The sequence below is a fragment of the Manacus vitellinus genome, unplaced genomic scaffold (genome assembly GCF_001715985.3).
Source record: "Manacus vitellinus isolate BGI_N305 unplaced genomic scaffold, ASM171598v3 scaffold_12_pilon, whole genome shotgun sequence".
Classification (NCBI taxonomy): domain Eukaryota; kingdom Metazoa; phylum Chordata; class Aves; order Passeriformes; family Pipridae; genus Manacus; species Manacus vitellinus.
In genome coordinates, this window is record NW_021938949.1 from 6,637,691 (window position 1) to 6,651,628 (window position 13,938).

Genomic DNA, 13,938 nt, shown 5'->3' on the forward strand with positions numbered 1-13,938 from the left:
TCGCCGACCCCCTACGACTACCCCACGCCGGAGTCTTCCAGCCGCAGCTCTGCCACCGACGACTTCTGCTACGTCTTCGTGGTGGAGCTGGAGAGGGGACCCAGCGGGCTGGGCATGGGGCTGATCGACGGCGTGGTGAGTCCTTGGCAACTGCGGGACAGGGCTGATGCCCCTCGCACAGCTGGAGTGGGACACGTGGAATGTGGTTTATACTCCCAGAAAAGCCAGTAAAGAAACTAATGGCTTCCCACGGGGATTAGGCTGCTTCTCCTGGGGAAAACGAAGCACTGAGGGATCTCTCAGAGGATCTCTCTACTCCTACGTCTCTGAGCTGTGCATGCAAAGTCCATAGCAGCTGTCCTGCAGCTGGAGAGCAAACAGGCTCAGCTCTTTTGTGGAAGGAAAATGACTCAGCTGAGGTCTTTCCTCCACCCTTCAGCGGTGGCAAGGGAAGTGGAGGGGAGCAGGGAGGCTCAGGGGTGCCAGAACAGCTCTGCCGTTGCATAAGGCAGCGTTGGAATCTGCCTTAGTGGGGTGGGTCATCTTTCTAAATGGCCTTTCAGGGCAGTGCTGTTAGTCAGTAGGAAACAGAGCATCACCGAGCCCTGGGACAGCTGTGAGCACCGGGCTCCCATCCCAACCTGGCCACAGGTTAACGATGCTTTACTCTTAATTAAATTGAACAAGAACAGATTGCCCTCACCTCTCCTTTCTGTGTATAAATTGATATAAAACTGAAGGATCGTATTTCCTTCCTGTTAGCACCATCCCCAGCACCCACCCATCACATTCCCAGAGTTTCCAGGGTCCTACCTGGCATCAGGCACCCACTTGGCTGTGAGCCCTGGGGGAGAGTCGCCTTACCTGGGGAGCTCAGCCCTTTGGGACCACAAACCTTTCGTGTCCCTTTGTTGCTCACTGCCTCTCCCTGCCAACAGCACACCCCCCTGTGCTCCCCGGGGATCTACATCCGCACCCTGATCGAGGACAGCCCCGCGGCCGCCGACGGCCGCCTCTCCCTTGGGGACCGCATCCTGGCTGTCAACGGCACCAGCCTCATCGGGGCAGACTATCAGAGGTGAGTCACACCTTGCCAAAGGGTCTGGGATGGAATCAGCATTGCTCAGGTCCAGGTTTCCAGCTGTTTTGCTCAAAGAGCCCCTGGTGCTGCGGTCCTGGCCCACAAACCAGAGGATGCTGCAGTACGAGCAAGCTGCAGAGAGAGAAGTGGCCTGTGCAGGACACCGGGAAGAGGGGAAGGCAGCTGTTTGAGGGGTTTGGAAGAGGGCATGGGGCAACAACTGGGGAGTATACTTGGGAGAAAAATGAGAGCTCCAGAGGTGGGTCTCAGCAGTGCAGAACTGCTCCAGCCCCATCCCACCCCAGGCTTCCGCTTGAAGGTGGTGGGATGGGGCAGCTCAGAGGCAGAGCCCAGGTGGCCACGGGGCAGCGCAGCTTTGGGTTTGTTTGCCGTTGTCATGGCAGCACTAACACGGAGGTCAGGCCTTCCAGAAAGCTACAGACAGAAGAGCAACAGACTGCTCGTAACCCTGAGCAGGCACAGGGCAGAGGGGGCAGGTGCTTGGCAAAGGGGGGGTGTTCTGTGAATGTCCTGGGGGGTTGCCAGCCTGTGGGAACCAGAATTCACCTCTCTCCCTGTTGCTGCTCTCTGCAGTGCTGTGGAGCTCATCCGCTCCGGAGGGAAGAAGCTGCGGTTTCTGGTTGCCAAGTCGGATGTGGAAATAGCCAAAAAAATCAGTTCCAGCTCCTCTGTCTCCTAGTCCTTGTGGTATCAGGATCCTTCTGCAGCAGCCTGCGGGTGCAGCTCTGGTTAAGGCTCACCCTGGGGGAGCCTGGAGTGAGGGAGAGCAAAAGGGAGGACCAGGACTCCACAACTGCCCTTGATTTGCTTTTGGACACTTTGTCCCTGTGCTGCAGCAGATGAAAGGACATGCAAGGATGGTGCATGCTTCTCCCACGGCACTGGCTGGAAGCATCATTCCTGATCCATTGCCCAGCCTCACCTTATACCTGGTGTTGTCCTTCTCAGAAGCTTTCCTGGTCCTTTGTCCCCTCTGGCAGGGGGCAGGAAGAGGATGCTCCCCCCTGGGGACTGTAGGCAGGCTCCTCTGTTCCTCTAGGCTGGAGCCCTGTGTGCTATTTCATGCTGGCAGGCAGAAGACTTGAAACACCTTTGGATTTTAAAGATGAATGTGTGGGGCAGGCCTGGGCTCCACTGTGGCAGTGGCCACCTGAGGTGCTGGCACATCAGGCTGGAAAAGTGTGCCTAGCTCTGGGGGTGGTGAAGGCAGCACAAGCACCCAGGAGCAGGATTCCAGGCAGGATGAATTGCCAGGAGTTAAGTTCCCTGGTGCCATACTCAGGTGCCTTTCTGCTGCTGGGCTACCAGCCCTGCTTTGGGATGGGAAGCAGCTACAGCAAAGGGCTGATACCACCAGCAGTTCCTGTGAGTCCCAGGGAGAGCCCCCTGAAGAAAAGGACTCCCTTGCCCTTGTTCTGCAGCAGATTTACTGCCCGGCTCCAGCACCACAATCTTGGCAGAAGGCCCCTAGGACTGATCCAGCAGCATGGGGCATCCACAGCAGAGTTTCTCCTCACAGAGGGTTTGTGCCACCAGGAACTCAAGAGAACCTGGCAGCACACAGGGCCAGACCCCAGGTGTGGCTGACACCAGCCCAGGCAGACAAATGACAGCTTGGCACTGCACCTGGTCCTCTCCCTCCAGCTTTGCCAGGCCATTGCAAGGCCACCCCGTTTCCTGCCCAGCTTGGAGCATCTCACCAGTGTGTGCTGCTGACGTGCCAATGGGCGAGGACGGGCAGCAGAGGCTCCCTCTGGAAGGACAGTCTGGAGTGTCCCAGGAACTGCTCTGCTACCTGCTGCCGGCCACGGTGTCAGCAGAGCCGAGGAACCAGCTCCACCGTGCGGCTGTCCAGGCCCTGGCACACCCGGCCTCCTGCCTGCCAAGCCCTCCCTCTGCTTTTAGCAACATTAACGGGATAAACCCGACCTGATTTCCACATATAGATGGATACTGAAACCTAGTTTAGCCGAACCCTATTAATAACAGCCTGCAGCAAAGCCCTCCATCACACCCTGCATGGCCTAGGCTCTGGCAGCAAATCAGATACTCACATGGCATCTCACAACAATGCCACTCGAGGATTGTGATGCTAAAAAAGGGTTGGCCTTAATGACACCTCACTGCTGTAGTTTTGGTTCCTGTGCTTAAGCCTCGCACGTTGCAGGAGGAGAGAGATGTCAAAACAATCCATGCAAGGGAAACACTCCACTACTGGATTTCAACACAGCCTGGCCTGTCTTTCCTAGGCAAGATGGACCAAGCACCTTCACCAAGACATTAGTGCCTTGCTTCTCTGCTAGGCCACACTCACACCCCCTGGGTGGGGTGCTGCCCCAGCAGGGACTGGGGGCAGTGCATCCCTCCTGCTGCTGACTCAGCTGTACCAGGCAGGCGAGCAAAGGCTCAGGGCCCCACGGGGCTCCTGGTGATTCACTCCACTTTGAATCAAGTAGGTATGTTGGCCTGTCATCCCCCACAGAACTTGAAATGGGCCGCCTAGGGCCCTTGGAAAAATTGCATGCACTCCTTACTCCCCTCTGCCTGGAAGCCAGGGCTTGGGGGAGGCTTGGTTTGCACTACAGTGCTGGGGCTGCATCCTGGCAAGTTCCAGCAGTACCAGCTCAACCCTCTGCTCCCAACTGAGCACTCCTGGAGCTGGAAAACAGCCCCAGAGCTGTATGTTGCTCACAGTGCAGTCAGGTATTGAAACAGACTGTAAATAAACCCTGCTATTTACTAGTGTGCATGAGGGCTGGCTCCTCCCGGGAGGAGCCTTGGGATGGATTTACTTCCCTGTTTGTTAATACTGTACAGCTCAAACGTGTATAAACCTCTGGTGCAGATACAGAACACAGCATGGCGCCTGTCTGACATAGGGCTGGTGTATGTTAAGAAATGCTCTGTGTCAACAATAAACTGGATCAATAAATCTCTCTAAGCTCTGCTCTGGCAGCTGTCTCTTGGATCTCAGCGTGTTCACTCTGATGGTAAGACAGAAGAGTGGTGAGGGCTCACAGCAGATTAACAGTCAGTTCTGCTTCCTCCACCTCACACAGGCTCGGCTGATCTGCTGCAAGAAGAGGCAATAAAAGTGCAGAGCCAGGTGTGGTGAGAACAAAGGGGAGGGAAACAAGGCAGAGGAAGGGAGGGAAGATGTACATCTCCAAAGGGGCATGGTGTGCTGGCAGGGTGTTAAGGCATTCATTCACTCTCCTGCCACATTCACACAAACCCACTGATATTTTCAATGCATACAGGCCAGGGAGGGATAAGACAAGCTTGGGAGATAAAAAAGCAACAGGCGCTGGGACACAGAAATACAAAGAACCTCAGAGCAGAAGAGCAGCCTCAGCTCTACTTATTCCTGTTTTCTGTTTCATTTGCAATTATTTGTTCCTCATTTCCAGTTAAGATCAGCCTTGAGTATCAGCAGTGTCCAGTGAGTTACTCCACAAACCTCCTGCCCTCACACTGGTGTGCAGCCAGGAGCTGGCTCCAGGAGATGGGTGACCATCCTCAGGGCCAAAGGGAGGGAGTCATTCACCTCTTTCTGAAGCCGTGTGCTGGGCACATCCATGGGGGGGTTGAACACAAACTGAGCCACGCTGGGCATCTTCAGCAGGTTCATGAGCTCAGTTGCCCGAATAAGGATCTCCTCAAGGTCCTCCTCGCAGTAAACAGAGGTGACAGCAGGGCTCTGTACAAATGTCCTCATCTTGGACAGGAACATGGACACTCTGCAGGAGAGGAGGATGCAGACATCAGCAGGCAGGACCTTTACACCCAGCCAGGTCACTACTTAAGCCTGTGAACGCCCACAGACTAGTGCAATTGAACATCAGGTACAGAGCATTAGTCAGCAGATGAATCCCACTTCCCCGAACTGTGCCCCTCCACAGTTTATCTCCTCTGTCCTGTTTCAGTATCAGGTTCCATCAGTCGACAAATTCGGTCATTTATCATTAGCAAACCCATGTTTGGACTCATGAGATCTGCACGTTTCAACCCTTTGCCAATCCCCACCATCCGTCCTCACCTGGGGATCAAGTCCTGGCTGCGGGCTGCCAGCTTGGTCAAGGTGGCCATGAGGACACTGATGGCACGGGGGGCACAGCTGGGGGTGCTGGCCAGTGGCCGGAGCTGGGTGATCTCAAACAGCACGGCCTCCAGGGTCTCAAAGAACCGTGTGATCTGCTCCACAGTGCAGCGCTTGTCGTAGGACACTGACAGGTACTCCCCGACAGCCCAGACCTGGGGCAAAGGCAGATGTGCTCAGGGCAAGCACAAGGAGAGGGAATCAAGTAATTTTTTAGGGAATAGAAAATCAGGTTCGCTAATGCTCTAGGAGAGGAAAGGGAAGGTGACCGCCAGATTGCACCACAGTTGGAGCAGCCTGTGGCAGACGCACAGGCCCCACTCACCACGTGGGTGAAGATGGGCTCCTTGCTCTGGATGTTGCTGACTGCTCCTGAGAACTCCAGAATCTCTGTGGACAGTTCCACAACGAGCGCAGGGTGTAGCTTGCAGAGCATGGGCAGCTGTGAGCTCAGCACCCTGGAGCAGAGAGAAGGGCAGAGCTCAGACCATGGGCAAGGTGGTCATCACCCATCCGAGGAGGGGCTGGCAGCACCCAGCCACTGGCACAGTGCTGTACCCTCAGGGTGTTCCTATTTTTCACCCTCCAAAGGTGTGTCACAGCAGGGACTGGGCCACAGCTGAAAAGGCTCCTGGGCTGCTCTGGGATGCCAGGCTGCAGCCAGTGGAAGGGCTGGGAGCTTGGCTGGGCCTCCTGTCCCCTCTCACCTGTACACGTCATCTTTGAACGTTGGGATCTCGTAGAGCTGGTCGCTCCTCTGCAGCAGCAGCACCACCAGCTGGTTTATTAGAGACCCATCTGCAGACTGAAAAACAGCCCTTGTTTCAGCAAGGGCTGAAACAAGTGGCTTTCAGCAGCCAAACCCCAAACTAACCAGCCACATCAGACAGCTGGCAGAGAAACTGCCTGATCTTGCAGGGGGGTAGCAGTGCAGAAAGCAGCTATCAGGCACTCTGCTCTCACCCCTCTCCTTTACAGCTGGCTGAGAGCACAGAGTGAACCTGACACTGCATCATGGAGCTTTTCTGCTTCTCTGCATGAAGAGGCCAGCTCAGTGCTGGCTCATACCAGTATTAAACCCACCCTCCCCTGGTGCACCCCTCTCTTGAAGCTGCAGCGTCTTAACTATTTTGCTTCTTCAACTGTTTTTCACACAACAAGAGACCCCTGTGGCACAAGTGGGAGCCAACCTCCCCCAAAAGGACATACCTCTGCCACCACCCTGAAAAAGAGCTCCAATAGGACAGGGACAGTCTCTGCACACTGCACCACCCTTGGGTTGCCAGCCAGGGATCCCAGTAGCTGCCGAAGTGGAATCAGACTGTGGGAAAGAGGAGAGTTACTGCTGAAGGCTTGTTCCCAGCTACTCTCCTGGCTGCCCTTCCCTATCCCCCACATGGCCTCTGAGTGCTGGCAAAGCTGACACAGGGAAATGCACCTCGCCCCAGCCCCAGAGTGACTGTGCCTTTCCCAGTAATCCCAGTGCTGCCTCCCAGAGCTGAATGGCTGAACCACACCCTGGTGGCAGGCTCCCACCTCTCTGGGGTGTCCTCAGGAGCAGATCTGGTGCGGAGAAGGTGCTGGAATGTGCTCTTGTAGAGGGGATGACGAAAGGCTTCCAGGCAGGTGGCTGGTTTCACAGCTGGGTCATTTGTGGCCTTCTCAGAGGTAGGAAGAGCAGCTGCCCTGGCAGGAAACACATAGAGAACATGATGCATTATGAGAACAGTCCAGGACACAGCTGGAATCATGAACACTGAACACTAAACCAGTGACAGCAAGTTGGTTAGTCCAGGTCCTCCAGAAGACAATCAGTATGACAGAAAATTATGAGCTCAGACCCTCCCCATGCTCAGGCAACAGTTCCAGACTTGCTTCTGTATCACTCCTGGGAAAGGGAAAAACAGCACTCTGCACCCTCAGTCACCCAAGCCCACCAACATCTGCCTCTTGGATGTCTCTCTTTTCTAAGCACTCCAGACAGAGCTGTTGATGTTGGGAGGACAAGGAAGAGCAGAGGTACAGCCAGTTCCAGTCCTGTTTCACCTTCCTGGAGACTCACAGTTCCTAATGACCTCAGGAAGAAACCTCTGTATGCCTTCAGGGGAACAAAGCCAGAAAAGGGGGGTAAGAGCAGGGAGGGAAGATCAGGTAGCCCCCACCTCTGTGCTGAGGTGCTGGCTCATGGCAGACCCAGCATGTGGCAACCATTTGGAGCTGGACAGGGAGAGGGGAATAACAACAGCTCCCTGAGCCCCAGAGACAGTCCAGCTTTGTGTTAACCTGACTGTAGATCTGTGACAGCAGCAGCCAGAGGAAAGCTGGGGCTCAGAGAAGAGTGTACTGGGCTGTGGTTGATGTCAAGACACTGATGAGCAAGTGAGAGGAAGGGAAGGTGCATTACCTGAGCTGGATGTCCAGAGCTGCTGTCAGACAGGGCAGGTCAAGCAGCAAATGGAAGATCTCAATGGCTGTGCCTGCATCCAGCAGAAATGGGAGAAGGTCCACAAACTCTGAGATAAGAGGTGGGCTGTTCCATGCCAGGAACTGCAAGGAACAAGCAAAAACTGCTGCACTATCCCAGCTACCCCACCACACACCCAGACAATTCCATGCTGTGACAGAAGGGATGGGGAATGGAAAACCACTTCTGAAAAGCAAAACCAGAGAAATCTGAGGGTTTGGTCAAAACCCAGGAGGCTGCTGGAAGCTCAGCACAGGCCTCTGGCAGTTGCTTCAGTGGCTGGTAAGCTGCAACTTACTAAACTTTTCCAGGAACAAAGTGCTGTGTTCTGTGTTCACTGTGCTTCCCAACCCACTGGCAGTCCTGTTAACACAGACTCTCCCCTCCTGGCAGTGCTAAACACACCCAGAACCCTCTTCCCTCTTTAAAACTCTGTAACAGTCCTTCTTGCCTGTGCTCTCCCTGGCACTGCCATGGAGGCACTTGGAGGGCTCTGGGGTGCAAACAGGAAGTTCTGGGGCACAGAAAGGAATGTGAAGCAGGCTCTCCCCTCTGCTGCTCCAGCAAGCTGTACCTTGAAGAGATTTGGGAAGCTCTGCCTGAATATGCTGGAGGTGTCCGTGAAGAGCTGGCTGTTGTCTTTGCAGAACTGGACAAATTCGAAGGCCAGTGATGGGTTGTGGAAGAGCTGGGCAGGGATATCAGTGAACAAGTGTTTGTAGATTGCATCTGAATCCACAGCTGCCAGTTTGCCTGGGAGGACACAGCACACTGCTGAGCACAGCCCACCCAGCAGCCCTGCCAACACTGGCTCCAGGGGCTAAGCTAGATCTGGGTTATGTTTTTCTAAAGAGCATGGGACCCCTCAGCTCCTGGGTCTCCTGGAGTGGGATCATCCATCCCAGAGTACAGCCAAGGTGGAATTACCAACTCTGGGAGCCAGCAAACTATCAGGACAAAAGGCTGTGCTGGAGTATGCAAGACTAGATTGTGGATGAGGGAGTGGGAGCTGATGACTTACTGTGGTTCAGGAAGAACTGGGCAATGGGCAGTAGTGCCCTGGCATAAGTGGCATCCCCACAAATCCTGCCATGCAGGATTTTCAGGAAGGAGACAGCACGGTACACGTAGGAGGAGTCCTGCTTGCAGATGATGTCCATGATTGTCACTGCCTCAATGAGACACTGCAGGAGAGCAAAGAGTCAGACTGGAGTGGGGGAAGCCACAACTCCCAGAGTTTCAGCCCCACCTCTGTGTGCTTACAGCTTTCTGCAGGTCTCCATCATCTTTCTTCAGGGGTCCTGCCAGAGAAAGGAGTCCAAGTTACACTTTGAGCCCAAACAGGAACATTGGACTGGCAGTTTGAGCACTGACTCCAATTTCAGGACAGGCAGGAACACATCCTGATCCTGATTCCAGGCTAATGACAAACAAGTTTCACAGCCTCCCCTGCAAATCAAGGGGAGGAGGCAGAACATGGCCTTTGCCTCCAAATCCCTCCCAACACCCCAGCTCAGGGCTGGTCAATGACTTGCACCAGCAGCTGCAGCAGGTCCCACCCCTGGAGCCTGACTGTGGACTCCAGGGAGTGAGATTCCAGCCCAAACATGCAGTGAGCCAGAAATGTTTTCAAGAACACTGCCAGGGGAGCTCCAGGGAGGGTTCATGGCAAGACTCACGCCGGGTGCTCTGCTCAATCAGCCGCTGGCAGTACTCGAAGGCTTTCTCCCGCAGATGCTCCTTCGGGGGAAGCAGGCGACTAGAAGTGGATGTAGTTGAGACCATGGATGTAACAGACCTGTCCATTCCTGGTTTGTCATCTACAGAATAAAGAATACATGTGTCAGCTCATGCCATGGGTGATGTAACCCACACAGTGGCCCAGCAACAGCAAAGGAGCTGAATGTCCCCAGTGCGGTGCGAAAAACAGGAGGGCAGGGGAGAAGGGAATGTTACAAGAACACTAAGGAGATGCTGCCTCCCACCACCCAGCCCTTCTTTCTTAGGGACCCATGGGGGTTTGTCTGAAAGCAGGGGACTCACTGAATGAGTAACTCCTCGAGTAAGACTCACTAAGGATCAGTCAGCAGGCTTTGTGATACTCCTCCCAAAAGCTTCCCTGCTCCTAGTCCAAGATCTCTGAACTCTTGCCCATATTCCTGCTACTGAGAATCACAGAATGGTTTGGGTTGGAATGGACCTTAAAGATCATCATCTAGTTCCAACCCCTTGTCAGGGACACCTTCCAGTAGACCAGGTTCCTCCAAGCCCCATCCTACCTGTCCTTGGACACTTCCAGGGACGGGGCAGCCACAGCTTCTCTGGGCAACCTGTGCCAGGGCCTCCCCACCCTCACAGGGAAGAATTTCTTCCTAATATCTAATCTAACCTACTCTCACTTTGAAACAGAGGAGGTTGTTGGTTGCTGGTACAGCCACCTCGTATGACATCTCAGAGCACACACCCCTCTTTGGGGCTGCAACTCACCCTGGCCTTCAGACCTTCAGTCCATACCTGGATTAGGGGCCTTCCCCTCCTGGCCCCCATAGAACAGCAGCCAGTTTCTCAGCATGGAGAAGGCCTGCACGTTGAGCCACTGGTCCTGTGTGTAGTGCTGGCCCACTGAGAGCACTGTGAAGAAGTCTGTGGCAATGGCACCATCCACCTCTGTGACGGGAGCAGGCTGAGAGAAAAGATGCAGCAGGTCAGACCCTGAGGGAAAGGCTGAGTGGGAAGGCAGGGAAAACTCGACTGAGCCCATGGAGACAAGTAGCCCTCATTTAGGGTCCTGCAAGAGGGCAGATATCAGACAGAGAAAAGCCAACTGTCCTGAGTCCTTCTGCCCAGCTGAAACACTCCAAACTTTCTCTGACACTGGCCTCATTTGCAATTACCTTTTACTCTGAGGTACATGGGCACTAAGACTCTTCCCTTAAAACTAGTTCAAGGATTTAGGTTGGATATTAGGAAGAAATTTTTTACAGAGTAAGTAATCAGACATTGGAATGGGCTGTCCAGGGAGGTGGTGGATTCACCATCCCTGGAGGTTTCTAAGATGAGACTGGATGTGGCACTTAGTGCCATGGTCTGGTAACCACAGCAGTGTTGGATCAAGGGTTGGACTTGATGATCCCAGAGGTCTTTTCCAACAGTGTTGATTCTATGATTCTATGATTAAAGCTCTGGCTCTACAGGAGAACTTTTAAATCCTGGAGCTATAAATCCCCCTAGTTTCCTTTCCTGTGTCTTGACCACTTACTCCACAAAAGATGCTTAAGAACAGCAGCACTTCCAGACCACCATTTTCCAAAGGAAGGTGATTCTGGGAACCTGACTAACAAACGCCCCTGTGAGGTGACCACGGCAACTCAGCACTCACCTGTTTGGTTCTGGGACTGGAGAAGAAACCTCCTGAGGGCTGAACAATTCCTTGCTGAGTACTCGCATACCTCAGCCAGTCAGCCAGCTTCCTACTGACAGCATCGGTCTGCTCTGTGCAAGGAAAGTCACAGGGTCACTGCCAGACTGGGCAGAGAAGCAGCCTCTGCACCATACCCCTGTTAACCCTATTTTTCTCCAGCCTAGATCACTGTCTTTCTGATCCAGCATTCTGTAAAGGAACTGGCATGCCAGGGTTGGATGCCCTGTACTCCTCATCCTACCTCCGAGTCAGGGAGTGAGTGCTGGAACCAAGGACTTCTGCTACCACATCAATCAAGAGGTACTTGTTCCTTTGTCTCCACCTACAGCTACTATTAGAAGGAAGGTACAAAAATCCTGTCACTCTCTTCAGGCAGTGTCTGGCTACAGCTCTGCAGTCAAAGGCATAAATCCCTCTCTGAGGACTCAGAGGTAATCCTGCCTGCTCTGCCAGCCCATACATCCCTGCCCAACATCCTCCCCAAAGCTTCTCCTGCACACTGCACGACTTCTGCAAACCTCACAGGAAACTCCCAGAAACCAGCTCTTGCTCACAACACAAATCCCTGTGATTTTAAGCCTGGAGTGCTCTCCTAGGTTTACTCACCAGGGTACATCCCTCACCACTACCAATACAGTCCTGCCTCTCTTATGAAGAGCATCTCTACTTGTTTCTGCTCCTCTCTGCATGGACAGATGCACAGGCACCTCTCTGCTTCTCCCTCTCACTTTGGTTGATGCCCTTCAGGATAGCTACAGTTTCATACTCCTATTGCATGTGGAGACCTCAGCTAGAGCACAGTTACTGTGATACAAATCCATATCCAGGATTTGACTGGAAGGCCCAGCCCCATTTTTGTGTGTTTGAATGTATCTCACCCAGTAAGTTCACTTTCCTTGTGGCCCAGATGTCACTTTTGACAGCAGTTTCTAACCAAAGCCTTCTGATCACTACACAGATCACAGCCAGGTGGCAATCTCAGCCCTTCCTAAATATTTACCTTTAGTTAGAGATTCTGGTGAGAGATTGATGACATTTGCCAGGACAGGAAGGAGGAGCAGAGCACTCTGACCCTCGGGCAATCTTCCTTCAAGGACTTTTACAACCCGCTGCCCCACAGCAGCCACTTCACCCTTCTTATTTCCCTTAAAAATAAAGCAGAGGTAAAGCTGGGCAGACAATCTACCAGTGCTAGAACCCAACACCATGCAATCTCTTCCATCAGGCATCAGTACAAAAGTCAAACACAAAAAGGACTCACAGCACAGGCTATTTTAGCACATTTTACAGAGATTTTCTGCAATTTGAATTCACAGATCCCAAATGATGGGGCTGCTTATGTGTGTTACTGAGTATATTTTTACACTGTGGAGCTGCAGGACAGTCTCAAGGCTGGATATGGGCAAGAGGAGCTTTGGAAGGCAGCACATCAGCAATACTTTTGTGGTTTCTGTTTCATTTCCTCTAGCTAAGTAAGACTCAAATGAGTGTCAGAAACACAGGAGACATTTCTAAACACACAGTGAAACTCAGAATGAGAAGTTTCAGAAAAATATTTTATCTTTAACAGGCACAATAATAATAATAGGAGTAGGAAAAAAAAAGAAGCTTCCAGCTTAATCCCCAGGCAGCTCTGAAAACAGGAAAGTCCTCATGTTTTCTTCTCTTTGGAAAATCTGGATCTTTGCAGTGTCATTCACATTTACAGCCCTACATGTTTTATAGATTCCGTGTATATTTTTTTCTATTTGGACATGAAAGCCAGTATCATAAAAAGGAGTAGTAAATTCACTCTAAAATCTTTTGCTCTCCAGGTTCAAGCAGCCCTGGTTTGAAATCTATTCCAGTAGCCAGCACTAAAGGGTTCCTTTTTGCTTCCAGGGCATCAGTTTTTAAACGTTACAATTTTAAGCAGTTTTTGTTATCAAATGCCAAACACAAAAAAAAAGCTGCCATTTTCCCCTATGCAAAGTAGAATAATGAGGTTCCTTAAATGAACATTGTAATGCTTCTGCTTTTTCCTATATACTTTCAAATGATTTTCACCCTCCTTGAGCTCAGGGAGGAGCTCGGGAACAGGGAACAATGAAAAAGCAAATCCATATTGACAAGGGAAGATTTGTGACTTGACAGGTCATTTACCTGAGCCAGAAGGACGGAGGATACCAGGCTCAAGAGCTTTGTATCCTGAATCTCATCACAGCGGAGGATCAGATCATTGCAAGGTGACATCTCTCTCAGGATGGCAGCACATAACACCTGAACCTGCTCAGGGCTTTTGGGCGAGCACAGCACTGCCTGTAACAGCTCCACAAACTTGCCATCCAGCCTGCAAGAGCCACAGCAAAGCATCACGGGCAAGCAAAAAGATTTGGATGTTTATTTCCTGCGTATTTTTGCCTTGGGGATGATCCCTCTCGACAGTGACTGATGTCATCTTATCATCTCCACTTCTGAATGCTTTTCCTCTTGATGGAGAGCTCAGTGACACCAACACTTGTTACTCCCACTGCAAAAGCAGGCAGACACCTTGTGCTTAGCTTGGGGGGAGGCAAAGAGGGGCTTAATGTTTATATCGAACTCAGGGTTTCCAAAAAACAGGGCGGTTTTTTTTTAAAGCACTAACCCACCACCTTCCTTTTATTTGCTGTGGTTAAGAAAGCAACGCTTTGCTTCCCTGAGCAGCAAGAGAGCCACAGAGCGCTCACTCACCTGCGGGGGTACTTGGTGGCGGCCACGGTGAGGTGCAGCCTCCGCAGCCCTTCCGCGGCCTCGGCGCCCGGGTCGGGGCCCTGCAGGAGGGCGGACACGCGGCCGGCGAACCTCCGCAGCTCCTCCTCATGGATCTCCCT

The 13,938-nt window shown here is 52.6% G+C and overlaps 2 protein-coding genes across 4 annotated transcripts in view; one reads left to right on the top strand and one right to left on the bottom strand.

Annotated features, from left to right (window-relative positions):
• The window catches only part of RADIL (Rap associating with DIL domain), a 21,995-nt gene extending 17,946 nt beyond the window's left edge, over nt 1-4,049 (top strand). Inside the window, 3 exon segments of the mRNA XM_029957830.1 lie at nt 10-135; nt 939-1,078; nt 1,676-4,049. Of these exon segments, the coding sequence (XP_029813690.1) occupies nt 10-135; nt 939-1,078; nt 1,676-1,781 (372 nt within the window). The 3' untranslated portion in view covers nt 1,782-4,049.
• A 385-nt stretch (nt 4,050-4,434) lies between these two features.
• Nucleotides 4,435-13,931, bottom strand: AP5Z1 (adaptor related protein complex 5 subunit zeta 1). 3 transcript variants are annotated; one of them, XM_029957906.1, is made up of 16 exons: nt 13,799-13,931; nt 13,229-13,415; nt 12,087-12,231; nt 11,045-11,157; nt 10,180-10,348; nt 9,345-9,485; nt 8,929-8,966; nt 8,687-8,849; nt 8,240-8,418; nt 7,606-7,748; nt 6,738-6,887; nt 6,411-6,522; nt 5,909-6,006; nt 5,527-5,659; nt 5,142-5,356; nt 4,435-4,842 (listed from the first exon to the last, which is right to left on the bottom strand). In XM_029957906.1, exons 2-16 carry the CDS (start codon nt 13,316-13,318, stop codon nt 4,572-4,574), a joined length of 2,160 nt encoding a protein of 719 aa, XP_029813766.1. In that variant the 5' UTR covers nt 13,319-13,415; nt 13,799-13,931; the 3' UTR covers nt 4,435-4,571. The 3 variants fall into 3 exon arrangements, with proteins under 3 accessions (XP_029813766.1, XP_029813763.1, XP_029813765.1); XM_029957903.1 differs by lacking the exon at nt 13,799-13,931 and having other exon boundaries at nt 13,229-13,465; XM_029957905.1 differs by lacking the exons at nt 8,240-8,418; nt 13,799-13,931 and having other exon boundaries at nt 7,606-7,678; nt 13,229-13,466.
• Nucleotides 13,932-13,938: the final 7 nt, after the last annotated feature.